The sequence below is a fragment of the Sitophilus oryzae genome, unplaced genomic scaffold (assembly GCF_002938485.1).
Source record: "Sitophilus oryzae breed Bouriz unplaced genomic scaffold, Soryzae_2.0 scaffold_115_pilon_pilon, whole genome shotgun sequence".
NCBI classification, from domain to species: Eukaryota; Metazoa; Arthropoda; class Insecta; order Coleoptera; family Curculionidae; genus Sitophilus; species Sitophilus oryzae.
Window position 1 is genome coordinate 632,128 of NW_022145793.1, and position 18,515 is coordinate 650,642.

Genomic DNA, 18,515 nt, shown 5'->3' on the forward strand with positions numbered 1-18,515 from the left:
TCAATTCAAGTTCTCTGGCGGTTAGGTTAACTCTGGCATCAAAATGTTCGAAAACTGAAAAGAAGAAGTCTATATTTTATTTTATCTGTGGATTGACGTTTGTCACTTTTTGATGCTAACTTCGGAGGTATATCCATCAAAAAATTTAATTTGGCAAAGCTTGAAAAAGTTTATGATGTTTTTAAGGAGTCAAACTGTAAAGAAAAAGAATAATTGACGATGTCTCTATCCGTAGAACAATGTGATATATTACTGGAGTAAGCTTACTAAAAGAATTAATTAAGATTTAGTATTAACTCGGTTATTTTAGCATTTTGGAGAAGAGCAATGTGCGGACGCATACCTTGGAAGCTTTGACTAATGATATACACAAAAAATTTGATTCCGCCGATTATTTTAAAGGTAAGAATTATAATAGGTTTTTATTTATGATCTATTTTGATGCGAATACACCGTTTTAGTTGGTTCTTGTATTGTCATGCTTCTACAATATGATATGCTTCCAGAAATTGATCAGAGACTAGCCGCAATCACACTATTATATGAATTATTTAGAGGAGAACCGTTAGGAAACACCCCTTTTGCTAGCGTTTTTATCCACCTACTAGTAAATGCAAACTTAAATTATAATAGTCATATATTAAATTATATTAAAAACAAATTAAATTTTTATACATAATAAAGTACTTTTTAGTATCCGCCAGAGCAACATAGCAATGTTGGGGCTCCAAAACTCGAATATCCTGGACAGCTACCCAAACTGACACCTGCAGAAAAACATTTTGTAACACAATTAATATCAGACGTGTCCAAAGATGCCGTAAATGTTTAGGAATTACTCTTTTAATTAGTTTAAAATGTACTGTTTTTAGCTTTTAAAAAAGACAGCTTTACATATAATTAGTTCAGATGTTCCGTCTTCCCCAAATGCAGATTTCAGTGCTGTTCGATTATCTCTAGCTGAAAAACAGTCAGAATGGCCTAAAACTTGTAAATCTGCCATTCCCGTTATTTTATCTTTACCTGATAAAACTGCAAATAAGTAAGTTACTTTTATGTATATCAGCTATAGAGAAATCAATAAAAGTTGGCCTGCACATCATCAAAGACATTGATATTATTATATAGATTCCCAATAAAAAAGCTTTTGTGTTGATAGTCATTGCAAATGTTATCATGAGATTTTTCTTTGCAAATCTGATATTTATCATTTTCGATTTTATTAATTATTTCTAATCTGCCATATGTCATTTTCAATTTTATTCTAAGATTTCTTTGACAAATTTGAAATTTAATCTGCGTTTTGTTTAGTTAAAACTGCTATTTTTATTTATTTAGTTAGAAAGGTAAAAATTTATATTATTGCGCAAGTTTTGCGGTTTTTATGAAAATACATAGATCTTTCAGCATGTTTCAACTGTGCTCAATAGCAATACCAGTTTACAGACTGTGAGTAGAATCTCACAAAAAGTTAAGACTAATGTTAACCAATTAGAACTTTACATTTTTTATCTTTCATTCAGAAAATTTGCTAATAACTTCGTTTAATTAATTTTTTTGTGTAATAATCATAGACAAAGTAATAATGTAGATATAAAAAATATTTGTATATGTATTATGTCTGAAATTCAAGTGAAAACTTGGTGACAAAATTACGAATTTTATTTAACACTTGTCGAAAGTCAAAGTAAAAAAAGTAGCCGTGGCAACATTGCAACATGCATTTGTCAAACATTTTGATGACCTGCACACAATATACCCTGCTGGTCATCCAATTTATGTGGTCTGGATTTTAATGTGTTTGACAGAGAATAATATAAATGACCTGTTGACAGACAGAAAGACAAAATCAAAAGCGACATACAGTGTTGCCGGTTTTTATACCACTGAAATGATGATAATATATCTAAACTAAATATAATCTATTACTGCTGTAGTAAAATGAGTAACTAATAGTGAAAAATAAAGTTCCAACCCTAAATGCAATATTTTTTGTAAACGCCTACTTGTGCGGTTTGAAATTTTGGTGCAAAATCCGACAATACCGCATAGAAGAAATGTATACGACCCAACTTTTATCTCTTTTTAATACATTTGATTTTCCATTAAGCTGTCTACATCACTGTCTTACACGTTAAAATAAAGACCGCACAGTTTCGATGACCAAATGGGTATACCGTATGAAAAAAAAACGGCGTCCAGTTGGCTTATAAATGACTATTGATGACATTCCCCATATAATTTTACATACAAAATGACAGCGATCTTCATTTCATAGCCATCGCTGAGGTGTTTTTTTTCGATCATACGGTATTTATAAACTATAGTTAATACTTATACTAAGGGCTGGCAAAGGTTACTTTTGGGTCGAGATTTCCGTATGTAAGAAGGGTACAATGCGTTTATTAATGTACTGAACGAAGAGAGAACAGTAAAAACGTTGCCAAACGTATGAAATAAACGTGAATAAACCGAGAAACTGTGCTATGCACACTGGTAAGCTAACAATAAAAGAAAACAATAAACTGCACATTGCTAAGAGACGTAGAAGGGGATATAGAAGATTCAAGTGTAAGTTAGAAACACTTGCACTTTTGATAAAAATAAGTGGAATTGAGTTGGTGTTCGATAGTGGTCGCGCTATTAGAACTCAGAATTCAAAAATCGATATCTCGAAATCCATTACAAATAATTGATTCTAGTTTTTTTCGAAAACTCTTAATATTTCTGCTATATTTTCTTCGCAGACAGTATGTGAAAATCTTTATAAATAAAAAAGTTACACGATTGCTGAAAATTGCTATGCACTAAAAGTAAATAAATGTTTTTTTTTAATTTTTGAATGGAAAAAAACAAGCCTATCGAATTTTTCTTAGTGTCTTGTAAAGATTCGAACTCCAAAAAAAAAAGAAAATTTCAATATCCAAAGTTGTTCTTGGGTTATCGCGTGTTGTAAAAGTTCAGTTTTTAAATTATCGCGATTACTGACGTTTTCTCGTTATAAAAAATTGACACCCTAACGATATCCTTATAATTCCATTTCAGATGATCAGCAACATATCTTAATAATTTTATCTAGTTATCTTTTCGAAAAAAAAGTCTTTTAAAAATATGCGGTTTGCGATCATGATTTTACTTTACTTGATAGGGAAAGGCGCACCGGAGAAATGTGGCAACACCGCAACAGCCCACCGTCGCATTTCTCTCACTCCGACTTAATAAAATACCTATGCGATTTACTTCCACACGTGTAAATACCGACCCAAAAGTAAGAGTTGTCAGCACGGTATGTCTGCACGTGAACTTTTATTGTTTTCTCTATACAGGGTGTTTCAATTTCGGCTCTCACCATTGGGATCTCTTTATTGCATATCATTATTATGATCTTTTATTTAAGCGCAACCGAGGAACTGAACCGAAATCTGGTAAAACAGTTAGCTACGGGAGAAAATGCCCCCGTATCGAGGGTGTATAAACCGGAATTTGTAACGTTAGCCCCGCCATTGTTGAATTGTCAAGATGAAGTAACAACTAGCGCAATGATCTGTTGTTTATGGTTTGCTAAGATATATATTTTTTTCTAGTTAGTTTGGTTAAATCCAACTACACCAAAGGAACATCTCGTTTGTTACGATACGACAATGTGTATACCGGATATCGCGGGTTATGAAGCCAGACAACTGATGAATAAGGCCTACAAAGCGGCGTTGTCGATTCCACAGCAACAGCAATTGTTGGGAGAGCTGGAAAAAGATCCAAAATTAGTCTACCATGTAGGATTAACACCTTCCAAAGTTAGTAAGATAAAAAAAATCTCAAATATGTTTTTATAATAATTGATTATTTAGCTTCCAGAATTGGTCGAGAATAACCCCTTAATAGCAATAGAAGTCTTGTTAAAACTCATGCAGTCGAAACAAATAACAGAGTACTTTAATGTATTGGTAAACATGGAAATGTCTCTTCATTCTATGGAAGTTGTTAATAGGTATTTATCAATTTTTAGTATAGGAAAATCAATAAAACTTGCCTTGCACGTCATCAAATTATTTGACGAATGTACGTCGCAATTGCTGTCCTCCTTTCACGCAGTTGAGCAGCTCTGAGCTGTTCGCCTTCGAAAAGTCGCCTTGACTAGGATTCGAACCTGCCTTACTACGGCTCCAACGTCGTAGCAGCGTAAAGTCCTAACGCTTTAACCACGCGGCCACCGAGGACTTGAAAGATTCTATGTCAAATTCTTACTTAAAAGATAATGTTTAGTGAAAGTACTTTTTTATTAATAAACATTTATTTAATTCTGTTTTTAGTATTCTGTAAAAATATCAACTGTCTAGCTATAACGGTTCATAAGATAGACCTTTGTGACAGACGGACGGACGGACAGCGAAGTCTTAGTAATAGGGTTCCTGTTTTTACCCTTTGGGTACGGAACCCTAAAAAAGTCAAGTTGATGTGAACTCACGAGGTGATTTTATCATGTAGCTTAATTTAAACAAAAAAAAACGATTATCTTAAAAAATCTTAACCATCCCTCCTGCTGAGAAGAAAAAAATTTGGCCAGTAAAACTTAAGCCACATTATGGCGCCCAACGTGGGCCATAATGTGGCAATGTTAAAATTTTTAAGATACCTAATCGTTTTGTTTATATTAAACTACATAAGAAAATCACTGAATATCCTCAATAGAATAATATATTAATATCAAATTAATATCCTTTTCTTGCTTAATTTTAGACTTACCACCACAGTCGACCTTCCCACCGAATTTGTGCATTTGTACATTTCAAACTGCATATCGACATGCGAAACCATTAAGGACAGGTACATGCAAAATAGACTAGTCAGACTAGTGTGCGTATTTTTGCAGTCTTTAATACGAAATAAAATCATTAATGTGCAGGTAATAAGTGATAATCGATTTATATTTAGAAACCAGCTAAATTAAATATTTTTTTAGGAACTTTTTATTGAAGTTCAAGCATTCTGTATAGAGTTTAGTAGAATTAGGGAAGCTGCTGCATTGTTTAGGCTATTAAAACAGCTGGAGTCTGGTGAACTCGGGCTTCTATCATCGCCTACTTTAGAAAACAAGACAAAACTGGAGGGTTGATTTTTTTTTTTTATATTCCAATAAAATCAACCTTTATCAGTTCATGTGTTTAAACATGGGAACTACAACCGCCACAACTTAACAATTTAAATATTTTAAGACAATGAGAAAAACATGAAACAAATATTTTTTAGAAAGTAAATCGATTTTTTTAAACTACCCATTCCTAATATATATCATATATAAATTTAAAAAATTATGCAGCCATCAAAACTATTAATCCGTGGTGTAATAGTGGTATATGGTATTTTAAGCCTACATCATAATTATATGATCAAGGCTTATAACTAGAAAAAGGTCAATATCTTTCCTCCGAACATATGATGCTATCTTCATGTTTATAAAAAAAATTATATATGATTATAACGTCCTTGATTTTTTATAATTTGACCTTGGGCAAAAAAAATGCTCCACAAGTTTAAACAAATTTACCTCATACGATAAATAATCGTTATAATTTTATTTACTATTTCATAGCATTAACTTTGATATACACATAAACCCATATTATTTAGTACTAAATCAAAATTTGAATGTGACAATCTCCAGTATTTTATTTACAGACTCTTTAGAAGGTATCAACTGTGGACTGTTAATAACTGGAAAATTATTGAGTTTTTGATTTCTAGATTGTCCTATTTTAGTCAAAATGTTATTGTGTAACCTGGTAAATAAACTGTTCAGTTAAAACTTGGAATAAAACAGCTTGATCGTATGAAAATGGGAGTTTTAGATATATATTCCTTAGATGATACCGAAAATCGAAATGTTATCGCTTCACTACCCAGAGGAAAACATATAATAGGCCGGGGCGACTTATTAAATGTAAATTTGTGGTATTTTAATACTACACTTCTATTTCTAACTAAAATATCTTACAGGTAACAGATAAAAGAGTTTCACGCAAACATGCCATTATTATTGTGTCAGATGAACGAATCACTTTAACATCTGTAAGTTTATCTTTGTATGAGAAACAAACTAAAATTAGCAATAATTACTATTTTAGATACATCAGAATCCTTGTTTTTTTCGACCTGCAAAAGGAAATGCGTTAACCGTTATAAAACAAAATGAAGACAATGAATTAAATGACGGAGATCAATTTTCACTTTTGCCTGAGACTTATTGGTTTAAAATAAAAGTGAGATCTGATGAAAATGAAAGTAGGTTTATGATTTACTTTAATTTTATATTTTTTAGTTATGAAATCTGATGATATAAGAAAAGAAAAAAGTGTGCTCTCTCTAAGTTTAAAACAAATTTTTATTTATTATAAATTTAATTTGGTAATAGTTCCAAAGTCTTTAATGATGTGCGCGCCAACTTTTATGATTTCTCTATATATGATTGAGTTTTATCTAATTCCATAGGTGGTAAAAGGCTTCACAACTATGATGATATAAATACAAGTCCTAAAAAAGCAAAATTAGACTCTGATACAAGTTGTTCACCTTCAAAACAGAGCAATGAAGAGTCTAAAGTACCAAATGAAGAAAATAAGCTGGATACATCACAACATGATTTAAACCAAACCAAGTCGTCAGATGATATGGACATACAGGATAAAGACAAATCAAATAAATCAGATGAACTAAATCATACTAGTGAAAATGCCGAACTAGAATTGACAAATAATAGAGTAACAAACAATGAAGAAAATTTGGCAGAAGCTGTAAACATAACTCAAGAGGATATTTTAGGAGATGTAAAGAATGAAAATGAGAGTGAGGAGAAGGAAATCAAAGAGGAACCTATAGAGGGCGATATTTCTTCTGGTGAAGCACAGAATAATGCCACTACATCGCATGATGGTAACACTGATCAACAGCCCGACGTAAGGGTTGAGGTTAAGACTGAAAACGATGATAGTACAGCTGCTGGAGATCAGAATAAACCTAAACAAAGAAGAGAGAGATGTTGGTATGGTGATAGGTGTTTTAGGTATGTAAATATTATTTTTTTAATCAACTATAGGTACTAAATTATATATATATATTTAATTAAATCATTAAATGAAAAGAAATGGTTTTTGTGCACTATGTGTGCATATTTGAAGTGAACCTTTTTACTAACAGCTATGAAATTGAAGGACTTGAGGGGCAAGTTCGAAAAAGTGTAATTTGAAATGTTGAAAAAGTAATAAATTAAAAAAATATATTTCTTACGCGGAAAAACTATTTTTACGTGTAACAAACAGTTTTTGGCGTGTAACAAATAGTTTTTTTACGCGTATAAAATAATTTTTGACGCATAAAAATAGTATTTTACGTGTAACAAATAGTTTTATACGCGGAAGTGCTTAAGGTTAATTTTTTAGGTTTTTAAATGTTAAGGGTATGGCCATAAAGTAACTAAAATAAAAGAGTGTTTGAAAGGTTGTCTAACTTGGCCATAATGTTGCATAGTTCAGTTAGGGCTCCAAAGCGTCGCCACCTGCTACCTGTCACGTGTCATTACAAGAATGACAAGTGACATGACAGCAAATTATTTGTATTTTGCAATTGTTTACAATTTTGTTTTGAATTTTGGAATTTTGTTATTATTTTGTGTAGCATAAACTTTGTTTGTTTTGTGTTTGTGCGTACAGAAATTATGGACGAAGTTTTATTTCCCGAGGAACGAGAGACCTTATATTTCTCTATGATTTGAACTTTATATTTTGTGCTGTGTTTTGCCATCATCATGTAATATTTTGTTCAGCCGATGATGTGATTTGAACACGATCCAGGAAAGGGTATCATGGAAAGCAAGTTCGATATGTAAAGACATTGCCCATCTCTGAACTCTGTGAACGTAAAACGAACTGACTATAAATTTGCGCCTTCATTTAATAGTGTTGAACATTTGCTACATCAACTGAACTTCAACTGCTGACTGCTGAGTTTATAAATCCAACTTAAAGGTGAATTAATTTTTGATGATATCTTATTTAAATCTTTATCTGTTATAATAGCATAGATTGCAAACCCTGCGATCTTATATGCTTTGTTAGTGGCGTTGTTAAATACGTTTTATAATACTATAGGTAAATCGAAGGGTAAATCGCTGGTGTATTTTGGTGGTGTACAAGATGTTGGCATTTTCGTGGCATTATTGGTATTAGTACTAAATTATTTGGCATTACCTTGGCATTAGTGTACAGAAATTCATCAGGAGTTTACCCCTCGAAGTTAATTCAGCATATATGTTTTATATTATCAAATTTAATTTAGCATTTAACTGTAAGCATTTGAAAAGTCTACAATAGTTTATACTTTTCAAATATTCCGTTTTTAAAAATAAACTTTCGTTATATTTTTGCAGTTTTAATTTCGTAATATTTTAAAAAATACATAAAATTTTATATTCATATTTAAACAGCCCGCCTTTTTTGTGGTAGGCAATGCAGATACCTATTTTACCGATAACGTCTGTCATATTTCAATTAGTTCAGTTAGGGCTCAAGGGTGCGCTACAATCGATCCTCGTTAAACGTGTTGCCTACTTTTGACTATGGAAATGACAACTCTTTTATTTTATATTTCTCTATGGGTATGGCATAGAGAAATATAAAATAAAAGAGATGTCATTTCTATAGTCAAAAGTAGGCAACACGTTTAGCCAAGACCGATAGTAGCGCCCCCTTGAGCCCTAACTGAACTAATGGAAATATGACAGACGTAATCATGTCACTTGTCAGTCTTGTCATGATGTGTGACAGGTAGCAGGTGGCGACGCTTTGGAGCCCTAACTGAACTATGCAACATTATGGCCACACAAGTTAGACAACCTTTCAAACACTCTTTTATTTTAGTTATTTTATGGGGTATGGTTAGGACTAAAACTCGAAGTATGAACCAACCTTAGCCCACGGCCACACAGAAGCATTTTTAGCGTTTTGCGTTTTTGCGTCTCAAGCGCTTATTGTGATTTTACCGTTTGAAGCGTTTTTTTTTTCGATTTGCGTCCATTAAAAACACGCAAAAGAAACGGCAGGTCAGCAGTTTCTATCAAGATGTCAATAAGTAACGTCGCAAGCTCATGGATTCCCGGCCCGTTCAACAATCAATCCTGTGAGAAAGAGATAGGCGAGATCGGCGCGGTTAGCGTTGAAGAGACGAAGATAAAAGATATGCTGGGATTGAATTGTGGACGGGCCGGGCCATATATTCGGAGACAAACACAATCTACTGCTAGTACCAGTGGTGTGTGTAAAAATAATCATTATTATTTACCATTTATTTTACGAATTTTAGTTTATATGTGTATAGCTTTTTTATGTTGTAGTGTTGTGGTTAGTACTTGTTATAATTATAATATAATATAATAAATAGTTATAATTATATAATAGAATAGTAAATATCTCTAGTTGCTAATGTAATTTTAGGTCATAATTTATGAAACATTTTGGAGTGAAACTTCTTTACGCGCGCTGGGAGTAAAAATTCAAGGCCGTGACATACGAGCTAGTGAGACGGCCCTGACACACGAGCTCGTTGTAACGAAACGTGTTAACGGCTTAGTAATACGTAGTGACGCGACGGCGACGTGTATTTGTGAGCAGTCCACGTGTTTATAAAAAATATTGATATTTTATTACAAATTTTGTAAAAGTGAATCAAACTATTACACGTAAGAAACTATTTTTATTATTTTACGCGAATATATTTACACGTAAAAACTATTTTTACGCGTATAAAAACTATTTGTTACGTGTAAAAATCTATTTGTTACACGTAAAAAACTCTTTTTTTACTCGTCAAAAATTTATTGTTTCTTTTTTAAACCTTTTTTACGCAAAAAAAATATTTTTACGTTTAAAAAACTATTTGTTACACGTAAAAAACTAATTTTTACGCGCCAAAAACTATTTATTTCTGTTAAAGAAATCTTTTTTACGTAGAAAAAAACACTTTTTACGCATAAAAAACTATTTTTTAGGCGTAAGAAAATATTCCTTTAATTTATTACTTTTTCAACATTTCAAACTACACTTTTTCAAACATTTTCTTTCAATTTTTTTGAATTTAATAGAATCTTCTAAACAGATGTTCTTTATAAAATATTTTGAATAATACCCTAAAATGAAAAAAATGCATATTATTTAATTTATTTTTATTGTATTATTAAACATAACGTCCGCCTATGACGGGATCTCATCTTAGAAAACGCTAAAGACGCTACAGAAAACAAACTGATTTGTTTTCATTTGCGTTTTTTGCGAGACACGCCGAACGCTACACGCTTTTGGTGTGGCCACTCCTATATAATCCTGTTATTATTATTTTAGTCGCTTAAGACGCTTCACGATAAAAACGCTTTCTGTGTGGCCGTGGGCTTAAGACTCTCCCTTTTCAGGAAGAACCCGAACCACCGGGAATCGTTCAGCCACCCCGGCGACCAAGACTACCCCTCGGACCCGGAAGACGACCGTCCCGTGTGCCCGTACGGCGCCGCCTGCTACCGCACCAACTTGGACCATCGCAGGGAGTACAAGCACGCGGCCAAGCCGGCACCCAAACCAAGTAATGTCACGTTTAGAATGGGCTGTCCCCATTGCGATCATTGCCGCTTGAACGATAAGCCAGGATACGAAAGCGACGTTGACGATGACTATTAAAACATTCTTTTTTTTTTACTTTTTACTCGGTGTTAAGGAAACGTAATATTTTATTATTAAATTGCATAGTCTCTTACATTAATTTTATTGCTTTGATTCGTTTCTGAATTTAAATTGCCGCACAGTTTATGGATCACTGCCTCCAAACGACAGTTTATATTGAAATGAACTTTTGTTAGCATAATTTGTAGGTTTATTTAGAGCTAAAAAAAGGTTTACATCTAAGTTGAATTTTTTGCAATGGAATACTCTATATATTGTTACGGATTCCGTGGGTCCACTAATTTAAACTCACGATATTATACTTAACGAATTTATTTTTCTTCTAAATTTACTATTTACATACAAGTTATACTAATTAAACACACAACTAAATTCACAATTTCCAAACGCGGTATATTCAAACTTCCAACTGTCCCAATTGCCGATTACGCGGGCTTATATACTCTACTGACTGTTTCTCGAACCTTCTAAAATTCTCAGAGAGCGTTCTACTTCCTACGGGAAAATTCCACCGCTGCCCGATTCGCTTTTGCACTTAGCTAAGAGATGGCGCTTCAACAAAAACGTCTTTCACTTTATAGTTAATTCGCCTTGTTTCTTGACACGTAGGCAACCAGCAATACACGTTGCGACAATGTAGGCAACCAGTAATACAGTTGAGCGCCACATACACCTTAACCACGGCACATAAAACAATCGGCACGCCAACTCTACTCAGATTCCATTGTTAAAATTTCTATAAAATTTGACCATTATCGTTTCCTAGTCAGGGCCGGATTAAAACGTATCAAAAAATTTCTCAGAAAATACGACAGGGTCGTATTAAAAAAATACTGTAATTGACTGAAACTGAATTTTATTTACAATACTTTTGTCCAAACAAATGAATCGTTAACCGCGCATACTTCTCGACAAGTAAAAATGAAAAAATCAATTAAATATTTCACTGTAGAGAATAGACAATTGAAATTAAAAAACATGCAACTAACAAAAACATACCAGGAGTTACAAACAAGAATTAAAGAAATACCAATAAAATATTTATTGAACAATATAAAGAGGCTACGTACAAATTATGCCCATCAATGGGCGTAGCAAATTTTATTAATATTCAAATTTCACAAATTAATAAATCCACAATTTTTTTTGAGAAACTTCTATTTTTTTCATGGCAGGAAACAGTAGGTACCGCATTGTATTTATACGGTTACAAAGTGAATTGGTAAACATTTTAAATTCAAAGTGAACAGAACGCAACCTGTACTTGTGGGCCTTATTTATATCTTCAATCAAGTCTTCTCTATTAGCTGCAATTGCCCATGTTCTTGCCCTAAAAATGTATTGTTAACTTATTTTTGATATAATCATTTTATTTATTTTTATAATTATATTTAAATGAATAATATAATGATTTTTAAAATTAATTTTTAATGTCTAGATTCTAGATACAACATTAAATTTTATTTTACTAAATATTTAACATTAAATCATACTACTATTAAAGTTTGTTAAGATTTTTAATTAGATCTTCCTATTAGCTGAATGTCCTAATATGTATACTACTGTTTTTTTTTTCACAACTAAAATATGTTAAAATAATTAATCACATATATACATACCTAATAGGATCTCTAGGAAACAGAAAGAAACTTTTATTGAACAACAAAAATAAAACTACTAAAACAAATTATATTACATAATAATAATAATAGCTCCCGTATATAGCGTTTGACGCCTTGGGAGTAGCAAGGTACAGCTTGCCATACTAGAGCCGTTCGGTATACAAAGGAAGGTAATGTGGCTAGCACTACGCTTCAACCGCCTATTATTACCTCAGGATTGTGAATCCCAAGTACTCATTTAAGGCTGAGTCGACTTAGGTACCCAAACCATTTTTATTTTAATAAAAATTGTCGGCTGATGAAATGCCGGGTGTGGGATTCGAACCCACTACCTTGAGATTGGTAGACGAGAGCCTGTACCTCTACGCCACCGGGCACCTATTGGCAACTATATTACATAAGAAACGAAAATAAAACTAGAAAAACCAAATATATCACATAATAAACAAAAATAAAACAACAAAAACAAAATATATCACTCAAGAAAAAATCAAAATAAATTAAGCCGCACGCTACTGACTCGAATCTGCCGTAACTGTGTGTTGTCGCTGAAAAAACTACGACACTGGTTACTTTCTGTTGATGGAAACGCAAATGGCGGCGTGCGCGAGGATATGCGCGTAGCGTTCCCGCCAAAGCGAGTTAGCCTGCCGTGTGATTTATATGCCGTGCCTTAACAATATTAATTGATTCTCGAATTCTAGGAGAAAAATATGAGTGAGTGTCATAAGTCTATCTCGGTTAATTTTGATTTGAGCAAAAAAAGTATAGAGACCATTTTATGTAAAATTGGACGGTATACAACTTTTTTCTAGTCCCTACCGATTCTCCGTAATTTCGAAAAAATAATTTTATTTATTTATTTCACCCCTTCTCGGGGGTGAATTTAAAAAAATCTTTCACAATTCGTTTTTAGATCTTCTAAAGTGTAACTTACATGAAAAATTCAAGTTTTTTCCAAAACTTCGTATTTGAAGGCCTATTTTCTTGGACTATTTTTTCAGCTTTCAAGTGTAAAAGCCGCAATGATAAAAAAGAGCCAAGAGTTAGTTTCATAGGTAAATAAACAGTTTACTCAACTTTTTTAGCGTGAATTCATAATTATTTTTCTGATATTATATTATATTGATAATTGTATACCGTGCTGGCAACTGTTACTTTTGGGTCGGCATTTACATGTGTGGAAGTAAATCGCATAGGGATCTTATTAAGTCGGAGTGAGAGAAATGCGACGGTGTGCTGTAGCGGCGTTACCACATTTCTCCGCTACGCTTTTCCCTATCAAGTAAAGTAAAATCACGATCGCAAACCGCTTATTTTTAAAATACTTACTTTTTTTTCGAAAGGATAACTAGATAAAATCATTCTTTCTGAGCATCTGAAATGGAATTATAAGGATATCGTTAGGCTGTCGATTTTTTTATAACGAGAAAACGTCAGTAATCGCGATAATTTAAAAACTTAACTTTTTAATTTTAACTAAATTTAAATTTTCAGCAATCATGTAGCTTTTTTATTAATAAAGATTTTCACATACTGTCTGCGAAGAAAATATAACAGAAATAATTAGTATTGTGATACTTTTAGCTTAAAAGTGTTTACTAGCAGACCTTGCAGTCGAACATTGTTCTTTTTAGAACCTCATTTAGTGCGAAGTATACAAGATAGCTTAATAGCCGTAAAAAACTCATCGGAACTTTATTAGAATATTTTGAACGGGAAAGCGGTAGAGTTTTGTTGATGTAAATAACTGTTTATATATTTATAATTAATTTATTTTTGTTTCCTAAAATATTTTCATTGAAAGAAAATATATAAAATTAGGCAACGCTGTGCCGGTCAAGCTTAATCACGTGACTAAAAGTGTATTCGGTATGAACTGTAGTTAAAATATCTATTGTACTTTAACTCTTAATAATTAAAACTTGCCTCAAAAAGTTATACAGGGTGAGACAAAATTAATATTGAACATTGTTCATCTTTAAAAGCAAGATACTCCTTTATTTTAAATGCATCACCCAGTATATTATTTCGATATTTATGTATGGGGAAATCATGTGTTCCTTCAAAATACTGTTAAGGTTTCAACAAACAAAGATTTTCCTAGATATTTTCATTTTTATGTTTTAGTGTCAGTAGATCTTTATTATTTGAGAAAATCTAGGTGGCTGTGATATGCCTGACGTTACTTCAACATAAACTGTCAAATTAGTTCAACATTTGGGGACATTTTTTTTGGAGACACTCTCTGTAGAGTTCTATATATTTTTATAAAATGCTTTCAATTAACCTACATATGCTCCCAAAATTTCATTTCGATATAAACTACCGATCTCCTTGGAGGCACCGCGTCGTACGTGAAGCGCCACCCTGTACAGGGTGTCCTATTTTCGCGTGCGGTTTTCACTTTACTGTGCTACTTTTTTAAGAAACTAAAAATGTCGCACACATATTTGTCCTAGCCCTCGTCGTTCCTGAATTACATGGCAAAATTAAAAATGTTGCTTTTTTCGATCCCTTCGTATCTTGGTTATCTTATCAATTATCAAATCCAGTGGCGTAACTAGTTTTTGGATGGGAGTTGTCATTCTTGAAATATGACCTAAACTTTTTTTTTCATTGGGATATTGGATTATTATTTTTTTTTATTATTTGCCCTTGTTTGTGAGCTTTCTTAAAATATAATATACTCTACATGTTATTATAGTCTATAAAATGAATAACTTTGAATTTTGACCGTTATTTTTTACCTCTGTCAATAAAGTTACTGATATTCTTTAAATTGAGTGACTGAACGACTCAGATAGGTAACTCTTTTTACTTTCGTGAAATAGAAAAGGAAAATTATAAAACAAGTCACAGTTCTGTCTCTTCTTGCAAAAATCAACACGAAATGGCATAATTGTCATATTGTCAAAAGTCAAATGTCATCAGCTTTTGGTATTTCTAAATATCAGACCAATGTCGTCTCTAATAGAACAGCCTCGGAGCGAGATTTATGACGTCACGCTAGTTAGATACTACAGATTAATAAATATGTTGTAGAATACATGGAAAACATAATTATTCCTCGTATTTTTGGATTGTATTTTAAAAATGATATAGTTTACATGAAATATACATAATATACAGTTAATAAATACAATATATTATATACCTATTTATAGTAATAAATTCTTTGGCAAATGAACTATGAACAATACAAATGCAGCAAATGTTTTACAATATAATAATAATATAATAGGTACATAAGATAATGGGTAAAATGTAAAATATATTTTAAATTTTGGTTTGAAAATCGATTTAATTAACAAAACAAAAAAACATTCAATATCTACTAATAGTGATGTATTATTATTTGGATTCACAAAATTTATATGTATATTTTGCAAGTATCAATGTTCGAAAAATTATATTTGCAAATAATACAATATCATAGAAAAAAAGGCGTCAGAGATGGCTATGAAATAAAGATCGCTGTCATTTTATGTGTAAAATTATTCTAAAATTTTTTGATTTTCTTGCGGATTTAGGTTCAGGAAAACGCTGATTAAGTTTTCAATTGGTTTTTCATTATTTTTGTTGGTTTAAAATGAAAAAAAAATCATATGACACAGCACTGATTAAGGCTATAATGTTAGCCGAAACGTTTTTTTTTAAAGTAAAAAGAAATTATGAAAAACCAAATGAAAACTTAATCAGCGTTTTTATTTATTAACTGTATATATATTTTTTATATTAACTAATTTATATTATCTGTTTATATTAACTGTATATTATGTATATTTCATGTAAACTATATCATTTTTAAAATACAAACCAAAAATACGAGGAATAATTATGTTTTCCATGTATTCTACAACATATTTATTAATCCGTTATACCTAACTAGCGTGACGTCATAAATCTCGCCCGTAGGCTGATCTTTTAATAGAAGGCACTGATCAAAAGCCAGAATGACATTCCTCGCAAATTTTAAAGTATAATTAGTGGAAAAGTCAAAAATTTGTTAACTTTTTCCACTAATTGAAAATTTCTACCACTAATTATAACCCAAGTAGCATTTTCACGACTTGCGACCACATGTTTACTAAACACAACGTTGGATTAGTTACAAAAAATAGTTAGCTCCGTACCTTGCTAACCTAATAAAATGAACACTAGAAAAGCCCGCGGGAACTGTCAAATTCAAAGTTATTCGTTTCACAGACTATATTTTGTCATAAACAAGGCAAATAAATATATTATTGTTTTTTTTAACATAGACGGCCGGTTTAAATTAAGTAATCATATATTATATCACGAGACCTATAAATTTAATCGATTAAACTATTCAAATATATTTTGCGCGTGATTTTCCTTGGAAAACAGTTGAATGGCACAATAATTATTGTGCATGAAACTATTTTCTAAAAAGCAAAATCATGCAAAAAATTATTTGGGTAGTTTAATCAATTAAATTTAGAGGTTGAGTGATATACGGCTAGATTATTTCCTGAATTACTTAGAATAAAGCGAATGACTTAGGAAGAAGCAAATAACTATAAGAATTTTATTAACTATAAAATTTAACATTTTCGGTCTCGTAAGTAATGTTTGTGCTTCTGCTACCTTGGTTACGCATCCCAACAATGCATCGAGGACCGTTTCGCCTGTCAGCATATTCTGACGTATTTTTCTCCACTTATTTGCATAGATAAATGCAACAAGTTTAGATTGGAAAGCCCGTAAAAATTTTAGGTCGCGAAATTATTTTGGGTCGCGACCGTTATATGCGATCTGGCGCTGCTATAGCGGTCGCTAAGAACAACGGCAAACAAAAACAGAAATAATTTTCCCTTGTCAAAGTCAGAATCTTCAAAAATCATAAAATCTTTCAAAATCTAAACCACTCATTAAAGAAATTCCGAAAAGTGTTTATAGCGTCCATTTTCAAAGTAATTATTGCTATCTTGTGAGTTTAATTCAAGTTTTATTTACTCCAGCCGGTGATAATTGTGAAAAAGTGGCATTAAAAACTGAAAAAGCTGTGTTGTGAACTGTGAACTGCAAAAACCATCGTGGATCGTGGCATAACGTCGGTTTCCAATGTTTCATAGGTATTTCATACATGCGTCCTTATATAAAATAAAGTTTCTTGTATGCAACACACTTGTAGTCTTTTTTTATAAAATTAAACGAAAATAATAATAAATTTGAATAAACAATATTTGGCGATATAATTCCGGAAAAAGCCGAACCGCTCCGAAATTTTCAAAAGTTTTGGGTCGCGACCGTTGCAAGAATAGCGCCAAATAGTGTTTACATTGTCCTTATGGACACTTTCCAATCTAAACTTGTTTCATTTATCTATGCTTATTTGTTCAAAATAATATCGAATAAGGGGTTTTCACCGATTAAAATCGTTATTAAGTCATACATTTGAGTTGTAAATCATTGTTTTTAAATGAACTGTTGCCAAAATCCCTCAGAATTAGTGACAAACGTCAAAAAGAAAACCCAAAAGGAAGCCGAAAAAATAATCGCCCACCGTTTGTATAAACATTGTTTGAAGGCTAAACCGTGATTAACTATAATATTTCATTTGCACCATTACATAAACGTTGTTTATACTTATCTTATCGATGTTTAAACAAGTGAGAGAGACCGATCAACGTTAATTTTTGAAGACTGTGTTAGTGGCGCGGCCTTTGGCGTCTAACCCGAACTATGAGCGCATTATCGATATAGTAGGTTGCATTCATACCTATACACTGTCGCCAAAAATTTAAAATTTGTATATTTGAACCGAATCTTAATCTTTCAAGTTTATAATAAGAAATCTTCGTAGTTTTTTAGATTATTTTGTCGACAACGAAAATTTATTATTACTTTAAAGCATTAAAACCTATAAATAAAATACTGTGTAGGAACATAATAATTTATTTAACTCCAAGAAATATCTAGCAACAAAAAGAAAAAAATATATTCCCATAACACAAAATAAATTAAAATATTTCTTAAAAATGTTAATAATAAATAAAAACGAAACGATACATACTAATGTTTTGCCACAGGCTTTTCTTGACCTGTGGGTGAACCGTTTGTCAACCCAGGTCTTTGGTGGGTTGTGGATTGTCATGCTTTTTCTTGAACTAAAAATAAATAAGTTCAATTTTTCATTAAGGTTTAATTT

At 31.9% G+C, this 18,515-nt stretch overlaps 1 protein-coding gene across 2 annotated transcripts in view; it reads left to right on the forward strand.

Annotated features, from left to right (window-relative positions):
• Window positions 1-111: 111 nt before the first annotated feature.
• Window positions 112-18,515, forward strand: part of LOC115887394 (CCR4-NOT transcription complex subunit 11-like) — a 140,466-nt gene continuing 122,062 nt past the window's right edge. Inside the window, exons 1-14 of one of the 2 annotated variants that reach the window (XM_030906810.1) lie at window positions 112-257; window positions 311-402; window positions 462-607; window positions 695-820; window positions 873-1,042; window positions 3,398-3,524; window positions 3,585-3,794; window positions 3,849-3,988; window positions 4,738-4,903; window positions 4,961-5,688; window positions 5,743-5,938; window positions 5,995-6,066; window positions 6,123-6,279; window positions 6,487-6,536. In XM_030906810.1, the coding sequence (XP_030762670.1) occupies window positions 220-257; window positions 311-402; window positions 462-607; window positions 695-820; window positions 873-1,042; window positions 3,398-3,524; window positions 3,585-3,794; window positions 3,849-3,988; window positions 4,738-4,903; window positions 4,961-5,113 (1,368 nt within the window). In that variant the 5' untranslated portion in view covers window positions 112-219 and the 3' untranslated portion in view covers window positions 5,114-5,688; window positions 5,743-5,938; window positions 5,995-6,066; window positions 6,123-6,279; window positions 6,487-6,536. Of the gene's footprint in view, window positions 258-310; window positions 403-461; window positions 608-694; window positions 821-872; window positions 1,043-3,397; window positions 3,525-3,584; window positions 3,795-3,848; window positions 3,989-4,737; window positions 4,904-4,960; window positions 5,689-5,742; window positions 5,939-5,994; window positions 6,067-6,122; window positions 6,280-6,486; window positions 7,058-10,453; window positions 10,621-18,515 lie in introns of those variants that run through there. The other variant, XM_030906814.1, reaches the window with a different exon arrangement.